The 18,014-nt window shown below is 46.7% G+C and overlaps 1 protein-coding gene across 1 annotated transcript in view; it reads right to left on the minus strand.

Annotated features, from left to right (window-relative positions):
* Positions 1–18,014, minus strand: part of P3H2 (prolyl 3-hydroxylase 2) — a 155,216-nt gene that overhangs the window by 9,598 nt on the left and 127,604 nt on the right. Inside the window, exons 5-12 of the mRNA XM_036755841.1 lie at positions 14,199–14,341; positions 13,054–13,143; positions 12,101–12,141; positions 11,243–11,337; positions 5,852–5,979; positions 4,965–5,060; positions 3,880–4,030; positions 676–790 (exon numbers count right to left, since the gene is read on the minus strand). Of these exons, the coding sequence (XP_036611736.1) occupies positions 676–790; positions 3,880–4,030; positions 4,965–5,060; positions 5,852–5,979; positions 11,243–11,337; positions 12,101–12,141; positions 13,054–13,143; positions 14,199–14,341 (859 nt within the window). The remainder of the gene's footprint in view (positions 1–675; positions 791–3,879; positions 4,031–4,964; positions 5,061–5,851; positions 5,980–11,242; positions 11,338–12,100; positions 12,142–13,053; positions 13,144–14,198; positions 14,342–18,014) is intronic.

Below are 18,014 nucleotides of genomic sequence, written 5' to 3' on the forward strand. Positions count from 1 at the left end.
TGGCCTCCTTGCTAATCCTCCAAGGCGATGCTCCATTTCCAATCTCCATGCTTTTGTTCTGGCTATCTCCCATGCCTAGAATGCCCTGCCCCTTCATCTTCATATCCTGTTTTCCCTGGCTTCCTTCAAGAAAGTATTTAAGTTCTATCTTCTGCAGGAGGCCTATCTGGACTTCCCCATCACTAGCCCCTTTCCTTTGAGATTACCTCCCATCCATTCTGTATAGGTCTTGGATATACCTAGTTCTTTGTTGTCTCTCCCATTAGAATGTGAACTCCTTGAGGGCAGGGACCCTCTCTTTGACTTTCTTTGTATCCCTAGATCCTGGCACAGTGCCTGATACATACCAGGTGCTTAATAAATGTTTGTTGACTTGATTTGATCTGATCAGTCCCTTGTGGAAGAAAGAATTGTGGCAAAATCCTGACAATTGGACACAGAGATACTGGCAAAGCCAAGGACCACTCCTATTTCTGCTCCTTCTGTGCTTCATATGAGCTCCCACCCTTTCTGACCTGTCATTCTTCATTGGTCCAATGGGCTTGGTTAGCCAGGATGAAGGTTAGCCAGCATTCCTTGGTGCCACCCAACCCTCCAAGGAGAGGAGGATTAAGTGGCAGGTGGAACCTCTCCTGCCTCTGATTTCTAGGGCTCTCTGACAATCCCAGGTGGTACCTGTAATCCCTCGCAGCCAAAGGAAACTCCTTCCAGCATTCGTTGGTGTCTGAGTCCAAGAAGCAGTTGTCAGCATGGATGGGGTGGCTAAGGTCGTCCCTGTTTTGTGGCTGATCTGGCAGAAGAGGAGAGCAAGGAAGAGTGAAACGAGGTGTAGTGGGAGGGGGCAGCTTTCCCTCCAACCAGTGGGAACGGCAGAGGTGTGGCATGGGATCCTCTCGTTATCAACTCTCACTTACATCACTTGGAGTGGGGAAGAAAAGAGAACCATTAGAAATGAAAAGGGGACAAACTCAGGATTGGATCTCATGCTGGAAGGCACCACATGTAAAGAGTTCCATCACTGATGACATTTCAAACCCATCAAGAAAGTGTCTATGTCATTTGCTTTGAAAGACTGATTAAGTTCTGTGGGTGAAGATGAAGGACAGGAGAGGACAATTAATGTCTCTCTGCCTCTACAGGTGCCGTTCTATCCTCTTCCCCAGCATCCCATGAGGGATCCATTCATAAGTCCTTTCAGGTTAGAGGGAACCATTGCCTAGTTAGCCAACAACATTTATTAAGCATCTGCTGTATGACAGATCCTAGTGACACAAAGAAAGGCAAGATCACGATCTGCATTTGTGAGATCGGCTGCCTTTCTGGGAGAGAGCAAGAGAGAAAGAATACAGGGCTGTGGGGGGAAGGTGAAAGGGAAGGCGAAGGGGAAGGGAATAAAAACTTCTGGACAAAGAGAAAAAAAGCCTTCAAGAAACTTACAGTCTAATAAGCAAGACAACCTATAAGGAGCTATGTACGTATGTGGTATCATCAGCGTGATAAGAAGTCAGCTTAGAGAGAAGGGGCCATGGGAGTCACAGTGCCGGGAGGGCCCAGGAAAGGCAGGAGCTGATCTTGAGAGAGTCCAGTGAAGACAGGAGGCAGAGGAACAGCCCTGTATGGGGGTGGAGGAGGGGGAACAACCACTGCAATGACTGAAAGATGCTGTGTCCTGGGTGAGGGAGAGAAAGGAAGCCAGGGTTGCCGGATCAGAGTCCATGAAGGGGAGTGGGCTCTGGAAAGGCTTCAGCCAGTGGAGCTTTCTGAGTAGCAAGGGGGACACAGATCCAGGCTTTAGGAAAATCGCTTTGGTAGCTGGCTAGAGGGTGGATTAGAGTGAGGAGAGGAAACAGAAGGATGTTGCGATAGTCCACGTGAAAGGTAAAGAGTACCAGGATTAGGGTGGGGGCAACGTGAAGGGGACATATGTGAGAGGCATAGGGAAGGTGGTGATGATGATGATGGTGGTGGTAGTAGTGACAATAGGTAACACTTCTACAGCACCAGGCAGTGTTCTAAACACCCTACAATTGGTATCTAATGTGTTCCTCACAACAGCCCTGAGAGGTAGGTGCTACTATTATGCACATATTACAAGTGAGGAAACTGAGGCAAATAGTGCTGAATTAACTTGCTCAGGGCCATACAACTAGTATCTGAGGCCAGATTTGAACTGAGGCCTTCCTTACTTCAGGAGAGGCACTCTAGCCACTGTGTCACCTAGCTGACAATTGATTAAATCGTCAGTGAGTGTGAGTGAGGAGGTAAGGAGGAGGCTGAGGTTTCGAGCCAGGGTGACTGGCAGGATGATGCCTTTGTAAGGAATAAGGAAGTGCAGAAGGGAAGGAGAGATAATCATGGAGGTCATGGGAGATGATGAGATCACCGAGTGAGGGAATCCAGAGAGAGAAGAGAAGAGGGCCAAGGCCAGAGCCCTGGGGGGATACTCACTGTTAATGGGCATGGTTTGGGTGAAGACCCAGCAAAGAAACCTGAGAAGGAGGGGTCTGACAGGAAGGTGGAGAGTCTCCCTGAAATGGAGAGGAATGAGGGTCGAGGAAGACATGATGACAGCATTGCAAAGGCTTCCCGGATGTCAAGAAGGATTAAGGGGAGAAAGGCCGTGGAATTTGTCAGGCAACCATCAGTACCTTTAAAGAAGATAATCTCAGTCTGGTTGGAAGTGGATTGTAAGGGTTTAGGAGCTGGGAGACTAGAGGAAGGGGAGACTATGAATAAAGATGGGTTTCTCAAGAAGTTTAGTCAAGAAAGATAGGAAAGATTTAGGATGCTAGCTAGAGGGGGTTCTTGGATCAAGTGGAGTCATTTTAGGGCTTATGGGAAACATGGATGTGTTTATAGGCAGCAGGAAAGAAGCCAGGCCATATTTGGGAAAGACTGTGAGAGACAGTGGGGGTGACAAAGGGGAGAATCAGCAGGAGAACACAGGAAGAGACAAGATCAAAGGTCCATGCAAGTGGATGCCTCGGCCAGAAGAGCATCTACTTCATGAGAAAAAGGAGTCAAAGAGGAGACAGCGGCAGAAAGCATCCAAATGGTGTGAATTGAGCGGAAGTGGAGAAGAGGGAGCCCTCAGTAAATGGCTTCACATATTTTAGTGAAGTAGGTGGTGATATCCTCAACTCAGAAGGCAAGAGGGGGGAAGGGTGGGGAGACTAGGGCAGGGATGAAAAGGGTGGGAAGCACCAGAGTGGTGTAAGGGAGAGTGGATCCATCAGAGGATTGCCTTAGTGCAGTGAGAACCCAGGCGAGATTAAGGACCATGAAAGCAGACCCAGGCAGCAGCTGCAAGATTTTCTGTAGCTTCATTCAGCGGTCAGTGGGTAGGAATGAAGAGAGTGGAAGCTGAGAATGATCCAAGGTTGGGGCTTGGGTAGGGGTACAAGGGATACAAGTGAAGAGGACAGCTGAATCTATTGGCCAAGGGGCTGAGATAGGCAAGGGAAGAGGGTGTAGCTAAAACAGTGCTGATGGCCTGGGAAATGACTGAGGGCAGAGAGACTGAAGGTCTCCATAAGGGCAAAGAACTGGTTAGAGGTTATAAAGCAGAGGAAAAGATGGTCCATTAAAAGAGTATGATTAAGTGAAAGGATTTTGGAGTTCATGCACAGAATCCATTAGTTATGTTGGAGAAACACACAGGGAGGAAGAAATGTCCCAGCTGGTGCTTTGAATTTCGTTGAACAAAAATGAAAAGTCGAAAAAAAAGGAGGAAATCATGCTCAGGAAGAACCATCCACTCTAAAGCCTTTTGAGCTCTAGAAAAACCATCCTCTAGTTTCTTTTTTACAGTTTATTTTCCAAGACATTTCCATTAAATTTAATAGAGAAACCACCAGGGTTTTGGCCCTGGTATCTCACCTGAAAGAGGCGTTCGGCAAACCAAGTGAGTAAAGGAGAAATAGAGGGTGGAGTTCAGCATGAAGTAGGACTCGACAATTTTTCGGGCCTTCTCACTGATGTCATAGAAGAGCCTTGCACTCTTCAGGGGCACTCGGCCTTCATAGCCAAACTGAAGAGAAATAAGAAACCACTGAGTTGCCAGGAAAGAAGGAAACACAGTATGGATCTTTTGCCAAGCAGATATTTGGAGCTGGGAGGGCTTCTGGAGTTCATCTAGTCCACCTTTTCTCATTGAAAGATGAGAAATATGGGGCCAGGGAAATTATATGACTCACCCACAATTAACAGAGGGAACCCAGGCTTCTGACTCTAAATCTAGTCCTTTGCCTCTCATAATCTTGTTAGATAAACGCTACCAAGGGATTGCTTACCTAGTTCTAGGCCTTAATTTATTCATTTATAAAATGAGGACAACTAACTTCTCAAGGCATCTAGGGGTACCCAGGGAATCATTTGGAGAGACAAGAAAGAAGGCCTTCTAGGTGGTGAAATCTTGAAGAGAAACTCCCATGGTGGCTGAAATACCAGGCCTGGGACAAGAATATTGCAGGGACTCTGATTGAGGGGGTCTGTGGGGCCCCAGGAAGGTTACTGAACACTCAACATCTACCGTGTTGATGTCTCCTGGCCTGAGAGCAGGTCTGTTGGCCACAGGGGTGAGCGTTAGCAGAGTATTATTATTAAAAACTACTAACAGTTAACATTTACCAAGAGGTTTCTAAAGTACTTTACATAGATTATTGGATCCTAATGGCAAGCTTATGAAGCAGTGACTACTATTATCCCCGCTTTACAGATAAGGAAATTGGGGTCCCAGGAGGCTAAACGACTTGTCCAGAGCCAAACTTGTAGCAAGTGTGTAAGGCAGGATTTTAACTCAGCTGGCCTAGCTTTTAGTCAATCATGCCTCCTGAAAAATGACCAGGGAATGTCTGCTGACTTCACTAGGCCATGTAGAAGCCCCGTTTTCAGAATCTTCTCCCTGGATCTCCCATCCACTGGAGGGACCCTTAGGAATCTCAGTTGAGGAGTGAATCCTTTACCTTGAGGGCTCTTAGGATGGTAGCACCTTCAAATTTCTCATTGGGAGTGAGGGGTGAAACTTCCCCTTGGTATCCACTACCAGCAAGCATTATTCTCTGAAAGCAAAACACAGAGACAGCGCCATGTTAGGAAGAATGACAGTGCCATCTCACATGTTCATGGCATTCTCTTTCCCATATATGCCTCTAAATCTTCACCAAGCCCCAGGGGAGGTAAGTGGGAGCCAGGCTCCTTCACCAGAAGTCCTGGACCCATCTCTCCCACTCAAAGACCTGCCACACAGCCCCAAAGACTTGGAGAGAATCACAGCAATGGAAGGCATCTCCATGGGCACCCAACCTCAACCATATCAGATAAGGGGTACCCTCTACCAAATATTGCCTTCTGTCTCTGCTTGAAGACCACCAGTAAGGGAGGGTCCATTCTATACTGGGATGGCACTTAGACTTGAGAAAATTTTCTTTGTGTGAAGGTTAAATCCAATCCTGTGAAATTTTCATGCACTACACCAAGTGGAACAAATCTCATGCCTCTTCTACTTCTCAAGTCCTCAAAGATGGCTATTACCCTTCTGCTTTCTAGCGCCTGCCCTGTCATCCCCTTCTTCAGGCTAGGCTTGCTCATTTTCTTCAGGTGAAGACCACTCCCATGACAGAGCCCTTCACAGTCCTTGTCACCTGTCTCTGGAGGCTTCCTGGCTTCTGATGGCCTCCAGAGCTGAACACAAAACACTCCCCTGATCTTTCACTCCTAAGGGGCCCCAGCTAACGTGCCCTGGCCTGAAGGAGCCAAAGCTGAAGGAGGGAAGCAAGAAGAGAGTCCTCGAGCTCCTTCCACTCAGCACTGACACCAAGCAGCTTTCCTGGCTGGCATCCTCAGCTCTTACGCTGGCCATGCTTTGAAGCTCTCTGCATTCTTCCTCCGATAAGACGTTATCGAGCAGCATCCGCTGGGTCCCGTTCAGCTGTTCCGAGTTATAGACAAACTTCACGTGGCTGTAGAGCAGCGGGCCCCCTGCAGGGACAGACAGCTGTTGAGCAAGGCCAGAGCAGAGGGCCAGGGGCCTGGAAGCACAGAGTCTGTGTGGGACTGAGCTGTGTGGGAAAGAAATGGGGTATGTGTGCATGTATGTGTATGTGTGGGGGGGGTCAACTTCATCTCCTTCCAAATCAGAGAATGCCTAGATTAATAACAGTGTGTGGATTTGGGAGGGACCTTATAGCACATCTGTTCAACCTCATAACTCAGCAGGAATCTCGTCTATAGTATTCTCTAGACCAGGGGTTTTTAACCCTTCTGGTGTCATGGACTCCTCTGTCAGTCTGGTGAACCAGCAGACTGACTTAAAATACTGTGTTTATATATATCAAATGAAACACACAGAATTACAAAGGAGAGTAATGATATTGGAAGAGTTACCCAAATATTAAAAAGTGCGCAAAAATAACTAAATTCACAGACCCCCAGGTTAAGAATCTACACGGTATGGGGAACTGGGCTTGGAATCAGGAAGACCTGAGTTTGAATTTTCCCCTAGACTGTTACAATCTGCATGATCCTGGCTGCATCACTTCACCTCTCAGCCTCAGTTTCTTCATCTGTGAAATGGAGACAATTAAAGCACCTGCCTCACAGCAGTGTTGTGAGGATGGAATGATCATGACACATAGAAGGTGCTTTGTCACCATTAAAGTGCTCTATGAATGCTGGCTACTACTTTTGTTGTTACTATAGAAGGGAGCTCACTACTGGAAGCAAATTCTATTCTTGGATGATTTACTTGGTGGGAAGGTTTCTCTTAAACTGGACCAAAATATGTTGTTGTTGTCTTTTTTCCACCTTTCATCCATCCATCCATCCCACAAACCTTTGTTAAGCATACATTTCATCCAAGACACTGAGGACAAAAAGACAAAAACAAACCATGTTTTGCCCTCAGTGAGCTTAGCTTCTCCCCATCGATTCTTGTCTTGATTTCTAGAACCCCACCTTATAAGGTTCTGATTGGACCTGGCCAGCTCATAAAACCATTAGGAAGTAACAAGTATCATTAGCTTGTTTTCTGTTTCCTGATCGAGGACGCATTGGCTCAGCTCAGTGCTTGGCCTAGGACCCCATCCCTGCCTCTAGAATGATGCTCTTGTCTTGACTTCTCACTAATCGCTGGGTTCTTGCTTGGTGATTCTTTCTGGGTTCTCTGGTTTTCCCAGCTCAAACCCTTGGCTTCCTGTGTGATAAAGGCTTCCTTTAATCTGATCTAACTTTGGTCTCCAGCTCTTCCCATTTTGGGGGACCATATACAACACCATCTTCCAGCCTCTCAACTTTTAACATTGATAACCATACCCCTTCCTCAGACCTGGGGATCTGGCTCTGCCAGTTTGCTCCCTCTTCCCCATGCCAGCCCTTAGTGAGAATAAACGTATCTGTGGATGGCACCATGACCATCTTTATGGAGACGAGCATCTCTTGAAGGCTCTAACCTTTTGTTACTATGAAGAAAAGGTGATGTCCTTGAATCTCTGCCCTGGCATTCACCAACCTGCCTTCCCAGCATCATTGGATATTGCTCTTCCTCCTGCACCCTGTGATCCTGCCAACCTGGCTCCCCCTCTGCCCCTCAGATATGACACTGTCCTGCCTTGAATTCACCCCCACTCATCTCCCCTCAGAGTTGCTCTCTTCCTTCAAGACTCACCTTAGAAGCCTTCTTTAGCAAGCCTTGCTGCTCTCCCACTTGCCAGTGCCCACCCTCCCTAACCTGCATGGAGCTGCTTTATATGCATTTAGATTTAGTCCCTTTATATTTATTCTGTATATACATATGTGCACACACAATGCAGCTCCATTGTCAATGGTCCCCTCAATACCAAAGCCTGTCTTTGTTGGCCTTCCTCAGAGGTACACATCAGCAGTGACATCTCAACCTGGTTCAGTTCTTGAGATGTGTGAAGGCACTCACGTACACTCACACACGTGCACCGAGACATGCGCCTCACACATCCTGAGGGCTGCTCTGGCTGGAGGGCCCTAACAAGCAGACAGAGGCGAACTGAGGAATGAAAACAAGGACTCCATCCAATGAGCTGTGGTCAGTGGGGATGGTTTGGTCATGGAGCTGCCGCCGTTAGCTCAGGCAGAGCAGCCTTGTGTCATGCTTGAGGTATGTGCCTGGCGCTGCTTCTGCTCAACTACTAGTCTCCAGATCAAGAAAGGGAGGAGCAGAGGGAAGCCATCCCCATAATGAGGCTGGGCCAGGCCCAGGACTGCTGTGCCAAGTTGGGCTACCAAAAGGCCGAGCATACACTGCTTCCAGTGAAAGCAAGGGATGGGAAGCTGAGGGAGAGGGAGGCAGAGAGCGTCCGGCCACACTGTCTCCCGTCCAGAGATGAGAGAGACTGACATTCTCTGCAAGAGACAAAGGGACAGAAGGCTCCAAGCTGGCAGAGTCACCTGCCATGGAAAGCCAGAGGATGGTCATTTGTTCAAGACTCTCTCTTCTAGGAATCTTTTCACCAGCTGCTGACTCAGTATCCCAGTAGCAGGGGTGACAAAGGAGCATTCCCAAGCTTGCCACTGCAGCAGACTTGATGCAATCAGCCACTGATGTAGCCCCAGGTCTGAAGAGCTGGAAAGGTGGGCCTTGCCTGAGCGTGAAGGTGGGCCTCCTTCCCACCAATTCTGGCCATTGTATTCCCTGCACTCTCTCCAGCATGGCACCAGAGGCTCTGGTAGCTAATGCCAGATATTGGAATTTGGCAACTTCTCTAAAGCCACTCAAACCTTTATGGCAAAGTGCTGAACTGGCCGGTACTTCCTGGGTGTTTTTTTTTACCCCAGTTGGACAAAGGCACTGACCTCTGGATGACCACAGCTAGAGGGAGAGAGTGGAGGCCAAGCTGGCTTAAAGGCTGACAATGAGCATAACCAGAGGTTCAGGGGACCGGAGAATATTATCCAGTCTGATGCCTCCACCTCCCTCAGAGGAGAAGAGCCAGGAAATCAGGGGAGTGGAAAGCCATCACTTTGTATGGATCCCAGGAGGAGGCTGTACCCTGCGCTTATTGGCTCCAAGGCAGGGACTCAAGCTCCCATCTTATCTAAAGGCCACAAAAACAAGTGAGGAAGCAACCTTGGAATAATGGAAGTGATTTTTTATTCTTCCAGGATAGAAATATCTGTCCATTCTTCTATGGCAAGAACAGCTTGTTGGTCCATTGGTCCAATGAAACCCACTTCCTACTGAAATTAAGCTCAGCATTTTAGTCCAGTACCTAGCATACAGTAGGTGTTAATAAAAGCCTGTTGACTTGACCAGGCTTTAGCCTGTCATTCAAGGCCCTTCTTTATCTCCAACATCCTTTGCTACAATCACAGCTCACATGCAAATAGCACTTTAAGGGTTTACTAAGCACTTTCATCCCAACATCCTGATGAAGTAGGTTGAGCAATTATTATGCCCATTTTAAGTTGGTAAACTGAGGCTTAGAGACTTGAGAAGCTTGCCCATGATCATATGACTAGTGAGTGTCAGAGCTGGGATATGAATTTAGGTCTTCTGAGGCAGAGGAGCTGGGTTCAAGTCCTGTTTCTGAGGCTTACTACCTATGAGACCTTGGGCAAGTCACATCACCTGCTTGGGCCTCAGTTTCCACAACTTTAAAATTAATGGGCTCGGAGTGCTTTGAGTGTCTAGCACCATTATGACTGCCCCATGTGTTTCCCAAGGTTCCTCAGAATGGAATATCCCTGCCCACCTCTGCACCTTGGCTCATTTGGAATGCTCTCCTCCCCTCTGACAATCCCACCTGCTCCAAGGTCCAGCCCCAATCCCACTTCCTCCATGAAGCTTTCCTCGACCAGCCCCTATGCTTGGGCCAGCTGTGAACAAGGCAGGCCTGGGTACGAGGGCACAAAGTCTGACCTCAGATGCTCCCTTCTAGAGACTTCAGAGACAAAGGACACGGGCCTGGGTCCTAGCCTGAGCACTGGCTGCGTAACACTGGGAAAGCCCCTGAACCTTGCTAAGACTCAGCTTTCTCACCTGTATATTGGGGATAAGGACACCCATTCTGCCTAGCTCATAGGGCTTCTTCACAGAAGTGATTTGTAAGCCTTCATGGCAAAGGCCTGGTCTGCGCATAACCCAAAGAGCATGCTGGAATGCACAGGGTCCTAGCGGGACCTCTGAGTCAGCAGCCAGATGGCTGGTCCCGACATTTTGAATGTTTTGTCTTCCTCCCAATTCTGTAACTCTTTCCCTATCTGTGTCCCTAGCGTGTCACCCATGTTTCCTAGCTGGTGGGTGGCTGTCAAAGTCTTGGGACCCTGACACAGAAAACACAAACACCTTTCAGAGAAGCTGGCCAGGTGCATTCCGGGAAGAAAATGGGGGCTGGACAGAACGCCGAGGTTTGGAGAGCCTTGGAGAGGGGGCAGGCTTCTCCCCAGAGGAAGCACAGAAGGGGGAGGGGGACAAGACAGCTGAGGGACCTCAGCTGGCCTGGCTCAGTGAGGATCTGTTGGCTGTGGGACCCTCGGAGCCCAAGGGAGGGAGCTCCTCAGAGGATCATCCATCGATTCAGAGCCTGGAGGCTCTGACAAGCTCAGGCCCATTAGTTCACAGACGGGGAAACTCTGAAGGAGACAAACTAAAGATTGACCAGGGTCCCGGGCAGGGTGCTTGAGGCTGGCTTTGGGCTCAGGCCCTCCTGACACCAAGCCTGGCTCCTTATGCTTCTCTTCCCATCAGAGCAAGCATCTAAGAGGGGAAGGGGCTCAGTGAGACTGGCCTGGAGCTCAGGGGTCCAGAATGCAGCCAGGACATGCTTGGCTGCCTCAGTGTGTGATGGGCCTTCATTCTCTACATTGCAGCCACATGGGCTGAGACAGTCCGCAATCCTGACCCCAAAGTCTCTTGCCTCCCTGAATTTGCCTGTCTCTGCCTGGGTCATACTTTTCTCCTCATTTCTGTCTTGTTAAATTCTTCCCTTTGAGGCTCAGTTCAGGTGCCACTTCTTCCATTAAGCCTTAATTGATTCTCTCAACTGAAAGTCTCTGGTCCCTCCTCAGGTCTTTCTAGAGAACTTTGGCTCCTGGTTTTTTTTTTTCCCTTTCCCCCATCAGGTTCTCTCTTATACTCATTTTCCTTCTGGGCAGGCTTCATCCCTCCTGGCCAGCTGGGAGCTTTTTGGGGGCAGGTGTTTTGTTCTGGTCATCCCCAGGGCCCAGCACTGAGGGCCCTCCTGGTGAGTGTCAGCTGATCTCCTGCACTTACCCTCTCGAATGTCCCGATCCACCCTGGGCACAGGCTGCTTCCCAAGAGACTGCTCAGGAGCCCCAGCTATCCTGCTGCCCCTCTCTGAAAGGACCCTGTATGCAAAGGGAGAGGAAGCTGGAATCCTATTGAACTATGGGGGAGGAAGAAGGGGCAGATACACAGGGGAAGTGGAATCTCCTTGTGGAGAAGCTATGGATGAGTTTGGGATCTGAGTGCAGGTCAGAGCCATGAGCAGGACATCAGTCCTCCAGGATTCTGAGATGGCAACCCTTCATTGCTGCTAGAAGATGGCTGAATCCCCACAGCCAGCCCCCAGAATGAGCCCCTTTGAACTACTCTGGGCTGGTCCTGACTAAACGCCTTTCCACCTTGGTGGGACTTGTCAAAACTGGTGCTCCATTGGCAGAGCCAGCATCACCCTCCACCTCGTGATCAAGCTAAGGCTGGAAAATGTTTCCAAAAATACATGAATGAAACTCGATTTTCCCACTTACACAAACCACCACTTTAGAGCTGTTCTCTTCATTTCCGACAGTCCCCATTAGGGGTAGCTGGAGCTTTAGGCCTCTCTGAACCTGAGAACAGCCCCCCACCTCCTTTGTCAAGTAATTCATGAAATTAAATCCTCAAATGTATTAAGGGGAATTATCATTAAAAAGGGAAGCCATCATTTAAGGATGCAGAGGGGTCTAGGGGAATGAATTTATTTTAACTCCAAAAGTGGTTTAATTTATGGATTCAGATTCCAGGAACCTCATTTTTCTTAGGATGGGGGCAATCCTGCAAACCCTCCCCACTGCCAGCCATGCTCCAGCCCCACCAAGATGCAGTTTATGCACCAAGTAAACAACTCACTGAGGATCTTCCTGCTGTCCTCCGTCGTAGGTCCAGTAGTTCTGGTATAAAGGGGGAATAAGGGAAAAAAATAACTTTGTTACTTTATCTATGATACCTGTTCGTTAAAGAATGGGGGCACACCTGTGATTACATTGGTATAGGGAACTCCCAGTGAGCAAAATCCCTCTATCAGTGCACTTTTAGTCTTGGAGAGTTGCCAGGGCACTGAATGGTTAAGTTGCTTCTCTCAGGTAACTTTGCATGTGTCAGAGGTGAAACATGAACTCAGATCTTCAAGGCGATAAGGCCAGCCCTGTGTTCTCAAATCTATCTGTCTCTCTTTTGCAAAGATCAAGAACTAAGAAACTCAAAATTCTGAATGCCACATGAAGTCAACTGCTAAAATGCCCCCAGAGATTGGAAGTCATTTTTACCATGGAAGGTGTGACAGGAATCAAAGATATCCATGATCTGAGTCCAATGAAGCACCAGGACTCTTGATGTCATTTCAATGGTGGCACCAGTTTTGGGACAAAATGGAAGCCACAAAGAGAAGCAAGCTGGGTTTGTCACCACATGGGGTTTCATGAAATGAGCATCTCTTCTGTAACAACCTTAAGTACCAGGGTATCTACAGAAGCTTCATGGACTCTGATCAGACAAGGCTTGGCCTAGAGGACCTCAGTAAAACCTTCCAACCCCATGGATCTCTGGTACTAGGAGATGGTTCCATGGGAACATCAGTGGCCTGGGATCCTGGAAACTCAGAGTCTAGTATTGGATCTGAAACTAGGATGTGAGTTTGGACATGTGACCCCACCTCTCTGAAAATCAGTAGATAATCACAAACTTCTCTTTAAGCCCCAAAGCCCAGGAATGCTCCAATTATAGATGGTAAAGAAGCAATGGCAAAGCAAAGAGAAACTGCTCTTCCCATAAACAGTGAGGCAGACAAATGACTTTTTTTTTACCTGTTCAGTGTAGGGAATGCCTAGGTTGACCACAGCTGACCTGATAAGCTCAGATTCAAGCTTATGCCGTTTTAAAAATATTGTAGCATCCTGAAAAAAAAAAAGAAAAAGAAAAAATGAAAGGACATGTAAATGTCAACATTTAAGATATAAGGTGAATGGGCAAATGGCCAGTAGACAGACAGAAATTATTCAAATAAAGAGCAGTGCGTGTGTATGTCTGTGTGTGTATGTGTGTATGTGTGTATGTGTGTATGTGTGTGTAGTGCATGTGTGTATATGTGTGTATGTATATGTGGTGCATGTGTGTATGTGCATATATGTGTGTGTGTGTTTATGTGTGTGTATGGTTGTATATGTATGTAGTGTATGTGTGTGTATGTGTGTGTGTGTGTGTTAAGCCATCAGTCCTAAACAATGCACTTCTTCCTTGCCCAGTTTTGACAAAGCAGGACTTAGCAGAGAAGATGTAGCTGCCACACAGTAGAAGGGGGTCAGCCTGACCTGAATATCATCCAAGACCTGTGATGTTACTGCTCTTGAGACTGCCCACCTCCCCAGGCCGTTTGTACCCCTTTAGACCTGAGGACTTACTGATGCCAAAAAATCCATCCCCTCCTGTCTATGCTAACAGTGAGGAAGGAGCCTCTCCAAACTTAGCTAGGCTTGACTTGGGAAGGTAGAGTTCCTAGTCATTAAAATGCTGTGCATTTATAAAAAGCAAAACCATGAAATGCGCTTTCTGAGCCTGCCTTGTATGTCAGGTGATAACATCATTTAGAACTGGGAGGGAAGGTCCAACTTCCCCATTTTACTGATAAAGAAACTGAGGTTAAATGATGGTTAATCGAAAACGGCTAAATGGTGGTTAAATGAGGTTAAATGATCTACCAAGGATGAGAGCGCTAGGAAACGCCTGATGCCATATTTGAACTCAGGTCTTCCAGACCCAAAGCTCAGCACTCTACCCACTAGGCCACCTGGCTGCCTCCTTACCTCTAGTTGGAGCAGGTTTTGATTTCCTAGGTTGACCATGTGGATGATCAAACTGTTGCCGTTGTCATAACACAGATCCGAGCCATGACACATGGAACGACATACCTAGTGGTGCTAACATCTACGGCCAATGGAAGAACCGGACTCACCTCCCTAGGTTTGATGGTTTTGGGGTCCATGCTTTCTTCCAACACACTCTCATAGTACTTCACATTGTCCTGTACATCCTCGTCATGTGGGTGGAATAGAAGGTAAGACCTGGAACACTCCAAGGCTTTCACATAGTCGCCAACTGGAGAAAAGTAGAGTTACGGAATTAGAGCCAATGAGTCTGTGAAAAGCTTTGAAATAGGTAGGAAAGACAGAGGGACAATGAAAACCTTTGAGAAAAGGGATGAGGACAGAGTCAAGAAATGCCAGGTATAAAGAGAGCCTCCAGCCGTCCTAGATGGGTCTTTCCATCAGTTGTTGGTGCTTCTCCCTTCTTGGAATTATGCTGTATTTAAGATTCTATAGGGATTGCTATTTGCATGTCATATCCCCCCTAAGAGTGGGAACTCCTTGAGATCAGGGACCATGTTTTTGCCTCTCTTTGCATCCCAGCACATTTCACAGTACTGGGAAAGTCAGTCAACAAGCCTGTATTAAGCATTTATTTGTGTCAGACACTGTGCTATGTGCCAGGAGTATATACCGTTAACTGGGGCAAGACACTGAGAAATGGGAAAGCAGAAAGGCCTCTTGTGGAAGGTGAGATGTGACCTGAATGTGGAATGAAGGCAGAAGGGAGGGACAGAACATTCTAGGCAGTACAGATGCCAGAGGTGAGGGATGCAGGGGTGATTTCAAGGAACTCCACCTGAGCCAGGATGGCTGGATCACAGAGGGTGGAGAGGAGGTGGGAACAGGAAGACTGGAAAGGGAGGGAGGGGCCAGTTTATAAAAAACTTTAAATACTAAGCAAAGGACCTTATAGTTGATGCTCTTGGTAAAAGGGCCACTGGAGATGGTGAGCTGGGGGACAGAGCAGGGTAGGGTTGGGTGAGAAGACAAGCTCACACTCGTGTAAGCAGTCACTCTCAGAACCAAATAAAGAATGAATTGTGGTGGGAGGGGGCTGGAGGCAGAGGGACCAGATAGAAGGCTATTATGATACATCAGGAGAGAGTTCATGAGGGTGTGAACAATACTAGGGATGCCCAAGGTGAGAGGAGAGGGGATGTATAGAAGAAATGTTGTGAAGCGGGGCATGGCAAGGTCTGCCAATTGATTGGAGGTGGGGGGTGGGTGTCAGTGCCTTTGAAGATGACAATGAGGTCGTGAGTCTCAATATGATCAGAAGAACTCAGAAGAAAGGATGGCGAGAGTGAAAGAGAATGTCTCTGTTGGACATGGTGAGTTTGCAGTGTTTGTGAGACATCTATTCTCACAAAGCAGTTGGTAATGTAATACTCAAGAAAAGGAGAAGAGTTAGATATATAGATCTGGAAATCATCAGCATAGGGATGTTACAAAAATGATGAGGTCACCAAGCAAAACACTATAGAGGAACAAGAGAAAAGAAGCCAGGACAGGCCATTGGGCTACACTCATGGCTAGTGCGAGTGACCCAGACAAAGAGTCAGCAAAGGTGAATGAGAAGGAGCAATCAGAGAGGAGGGAGGCGAATGAGGAGAGAGTATCATGAAAACCTAGAGAGAATCGAGAATCAGGAAGGAGACAGCCATCCATAGTGCCCAAGGCTGCAGAGAGGCCAGGAAGGAGGAGGACTGAAAAAGGCCATTAGATTTGGCAATCAAGAGGCCATTAGTAACTTTGGAGAGCACAGTTTCAGTTGAGTAATGCAGAAATGTCAGGGGTTTACAATCATATGAGTGAAGGTGAAGGGGAGACACCCAGTGTAAACAGCTTTCTCATAGAGTTTAGCCAAGAAAGGCCAAAGACATAAGACAATAGCTGACAGGTACGGTCAGATCATATGATGGTCTTTTAAAGATAGAAGAATGTAGGTATATTTGAAGGCATTGGGAAAGGAGTCTTTAGAAAGGGAAAGTTTGAAGATTAGAGAGAGAATGGGCAGTTGTGGCAGAAATCTTTCGGAGGTGAAAGGAGGGATTATATCAAAGGGAGACAGCCAGCAGTTTGCATTGGTGAGGATAAGTCCATCCATCTCTTTCTGCTGTGATGTGCATTGGGTTGAAATTACATAACATTAATTAGTAGTAATTGCTTAATAAATGCTTATTGACCCACTTCCAGTGAACAGAATACTCCAAGCCACTGTGTTCTCTTCTATGTCTTAGGAAGCCCTTTTATCTGGCCACATGCATTTGAACGTTATAGCCCCCTCATGGTTTCAGAGGCGACTAATGTATGAACTCGTACTTTTGTAAGTGAGGTCAAAGGATGGCCTAAGCCCCTGTATTTAATACTTATAGGATGGTATGACCTCCAGTGGGGGAGACTTCTTCCTAAGCAGAAGAAATACTTATATTACATATGGTTTACTTGGAACTTTTCTGTGTGCAAATGAGATAGATGTTTTTCACTGAAGAAAGGCTGGTTCTAATACCATGGGGTGTGAACTAACTTTTCATAATTTTTTTCTTTTCTTTTTCTTTCTTTTTCTAAAATTTTATCATTGTTATTTAACATTTTAGTTTTCAACACCGATTTCCACAAGATTTTGAGTTACAAATTTTCTCCCCATTTCTACCCTCCCCCCATTCCAAGATGGCATATATTCTGATTGCCTCATTCCCCATTCAGCCCTCCCTTCTGTCACCCCACCTCCCCACCCCATCCCCTTTCCCCTTACTTTCTTGTAGGGCAGGATAGATTTCTATGCCTCATTCCCTATATATCTTGTTTCCCAGCAGCATGCAAAAACATCTCTTTTTTTGAGCATCTGCTTTTAAAAATTTGAGTTCCAAATTCTCTCCCCTATTCCCTTCCCACCCATCCCCCTAGGAAGGCAAGCAATTCAACATAGGTTACACATGTATCATTATGTAAAACACTTCCACAATACTCATGTTGTGAAAGGCTAACTATATTTCCTTCCATGCTATTCTGTCTCCCTTTATTCAATTTTCTCCCTTGACCCTGTCCCTTTTCAAAAATGTTTGCTTTTGATTACCTCCTCCTCCTATCTGCCCTCCCTTTTATCATCCCTCATTTTTTATCCCCATCCACTTACTTTCCTGTGAAGCAAGATACCCAATTTAGTATGCATGTTTTTCCCTCCTCAAGTCAAATCGGCTGAGGGCAAGATTCACTCATTCCCCCTCACCTGCCCCCCTTCCCTTCTAATGAACTGCTTTTTCTTGCCACTTTTATGTGAGATAACTTACCCCACTCTATCTCTCCCTTTCTCCTTCTCTCGATATATTCCTCTCTCATCACTTAATTTGATTTTACTTTTTAGATGTGATCCCTTCATATTCAATTCATCCTGTGCCCTCTGTCTCTCTCTCTCTCTCTCTCTATATATATATATACATATATACATATATATATATATATATGTGTGTGTGTGTGTGTGTGTGTGTGTGTGTGTGTGTGTGTGTATTCCCTTCAACTACCCTAACACTGAGAAAGGTATCATGAATTACACACATCATCTTTCCATGTAGGAATATAAACAAAACAATTAAACTTTGCTAAGTCCCTTATGAATTCCCTTTCTTGTTTACTTTTTCACGCTTCCCTTGATTCTTGTGTTTTAAAGTCAGATTTTCTATTCAGCTCTGGTCTTTTCATTGAGAAATCTTGAAAGTCCTTTATTTCATTGAAAATCCATATTTTGTCTTGGAGCATTATGCACACTTTTGCTGGGTAGGTGATTCTTGGTTTTAATCCTAGCTCCTTTGACCTCTGGAATATCATTTTCCAAGCCCTTCAATCCCTTTATGTAGAAGCTGCCAGATCTTGTGTTATCCTGATTTTGTTTCCACAGTTCTCAA

Source organism: Trichosurus vulpecula, chromosome 4 (genome assembly GCF_011100635.1).
Source record: "Trichosurus vulpecula isolate mTriVul1 chromosome 4, mTriVul1.pri, whole genome shotgun sequence".
In the NCBI taxonomy this organism is placed as follows: Eukaryota; Metazoa; Chordata; class Mammalia; order Diprotodontia; family Phalangeridae; genus Trichosurus; species Trichosurus vulpecula.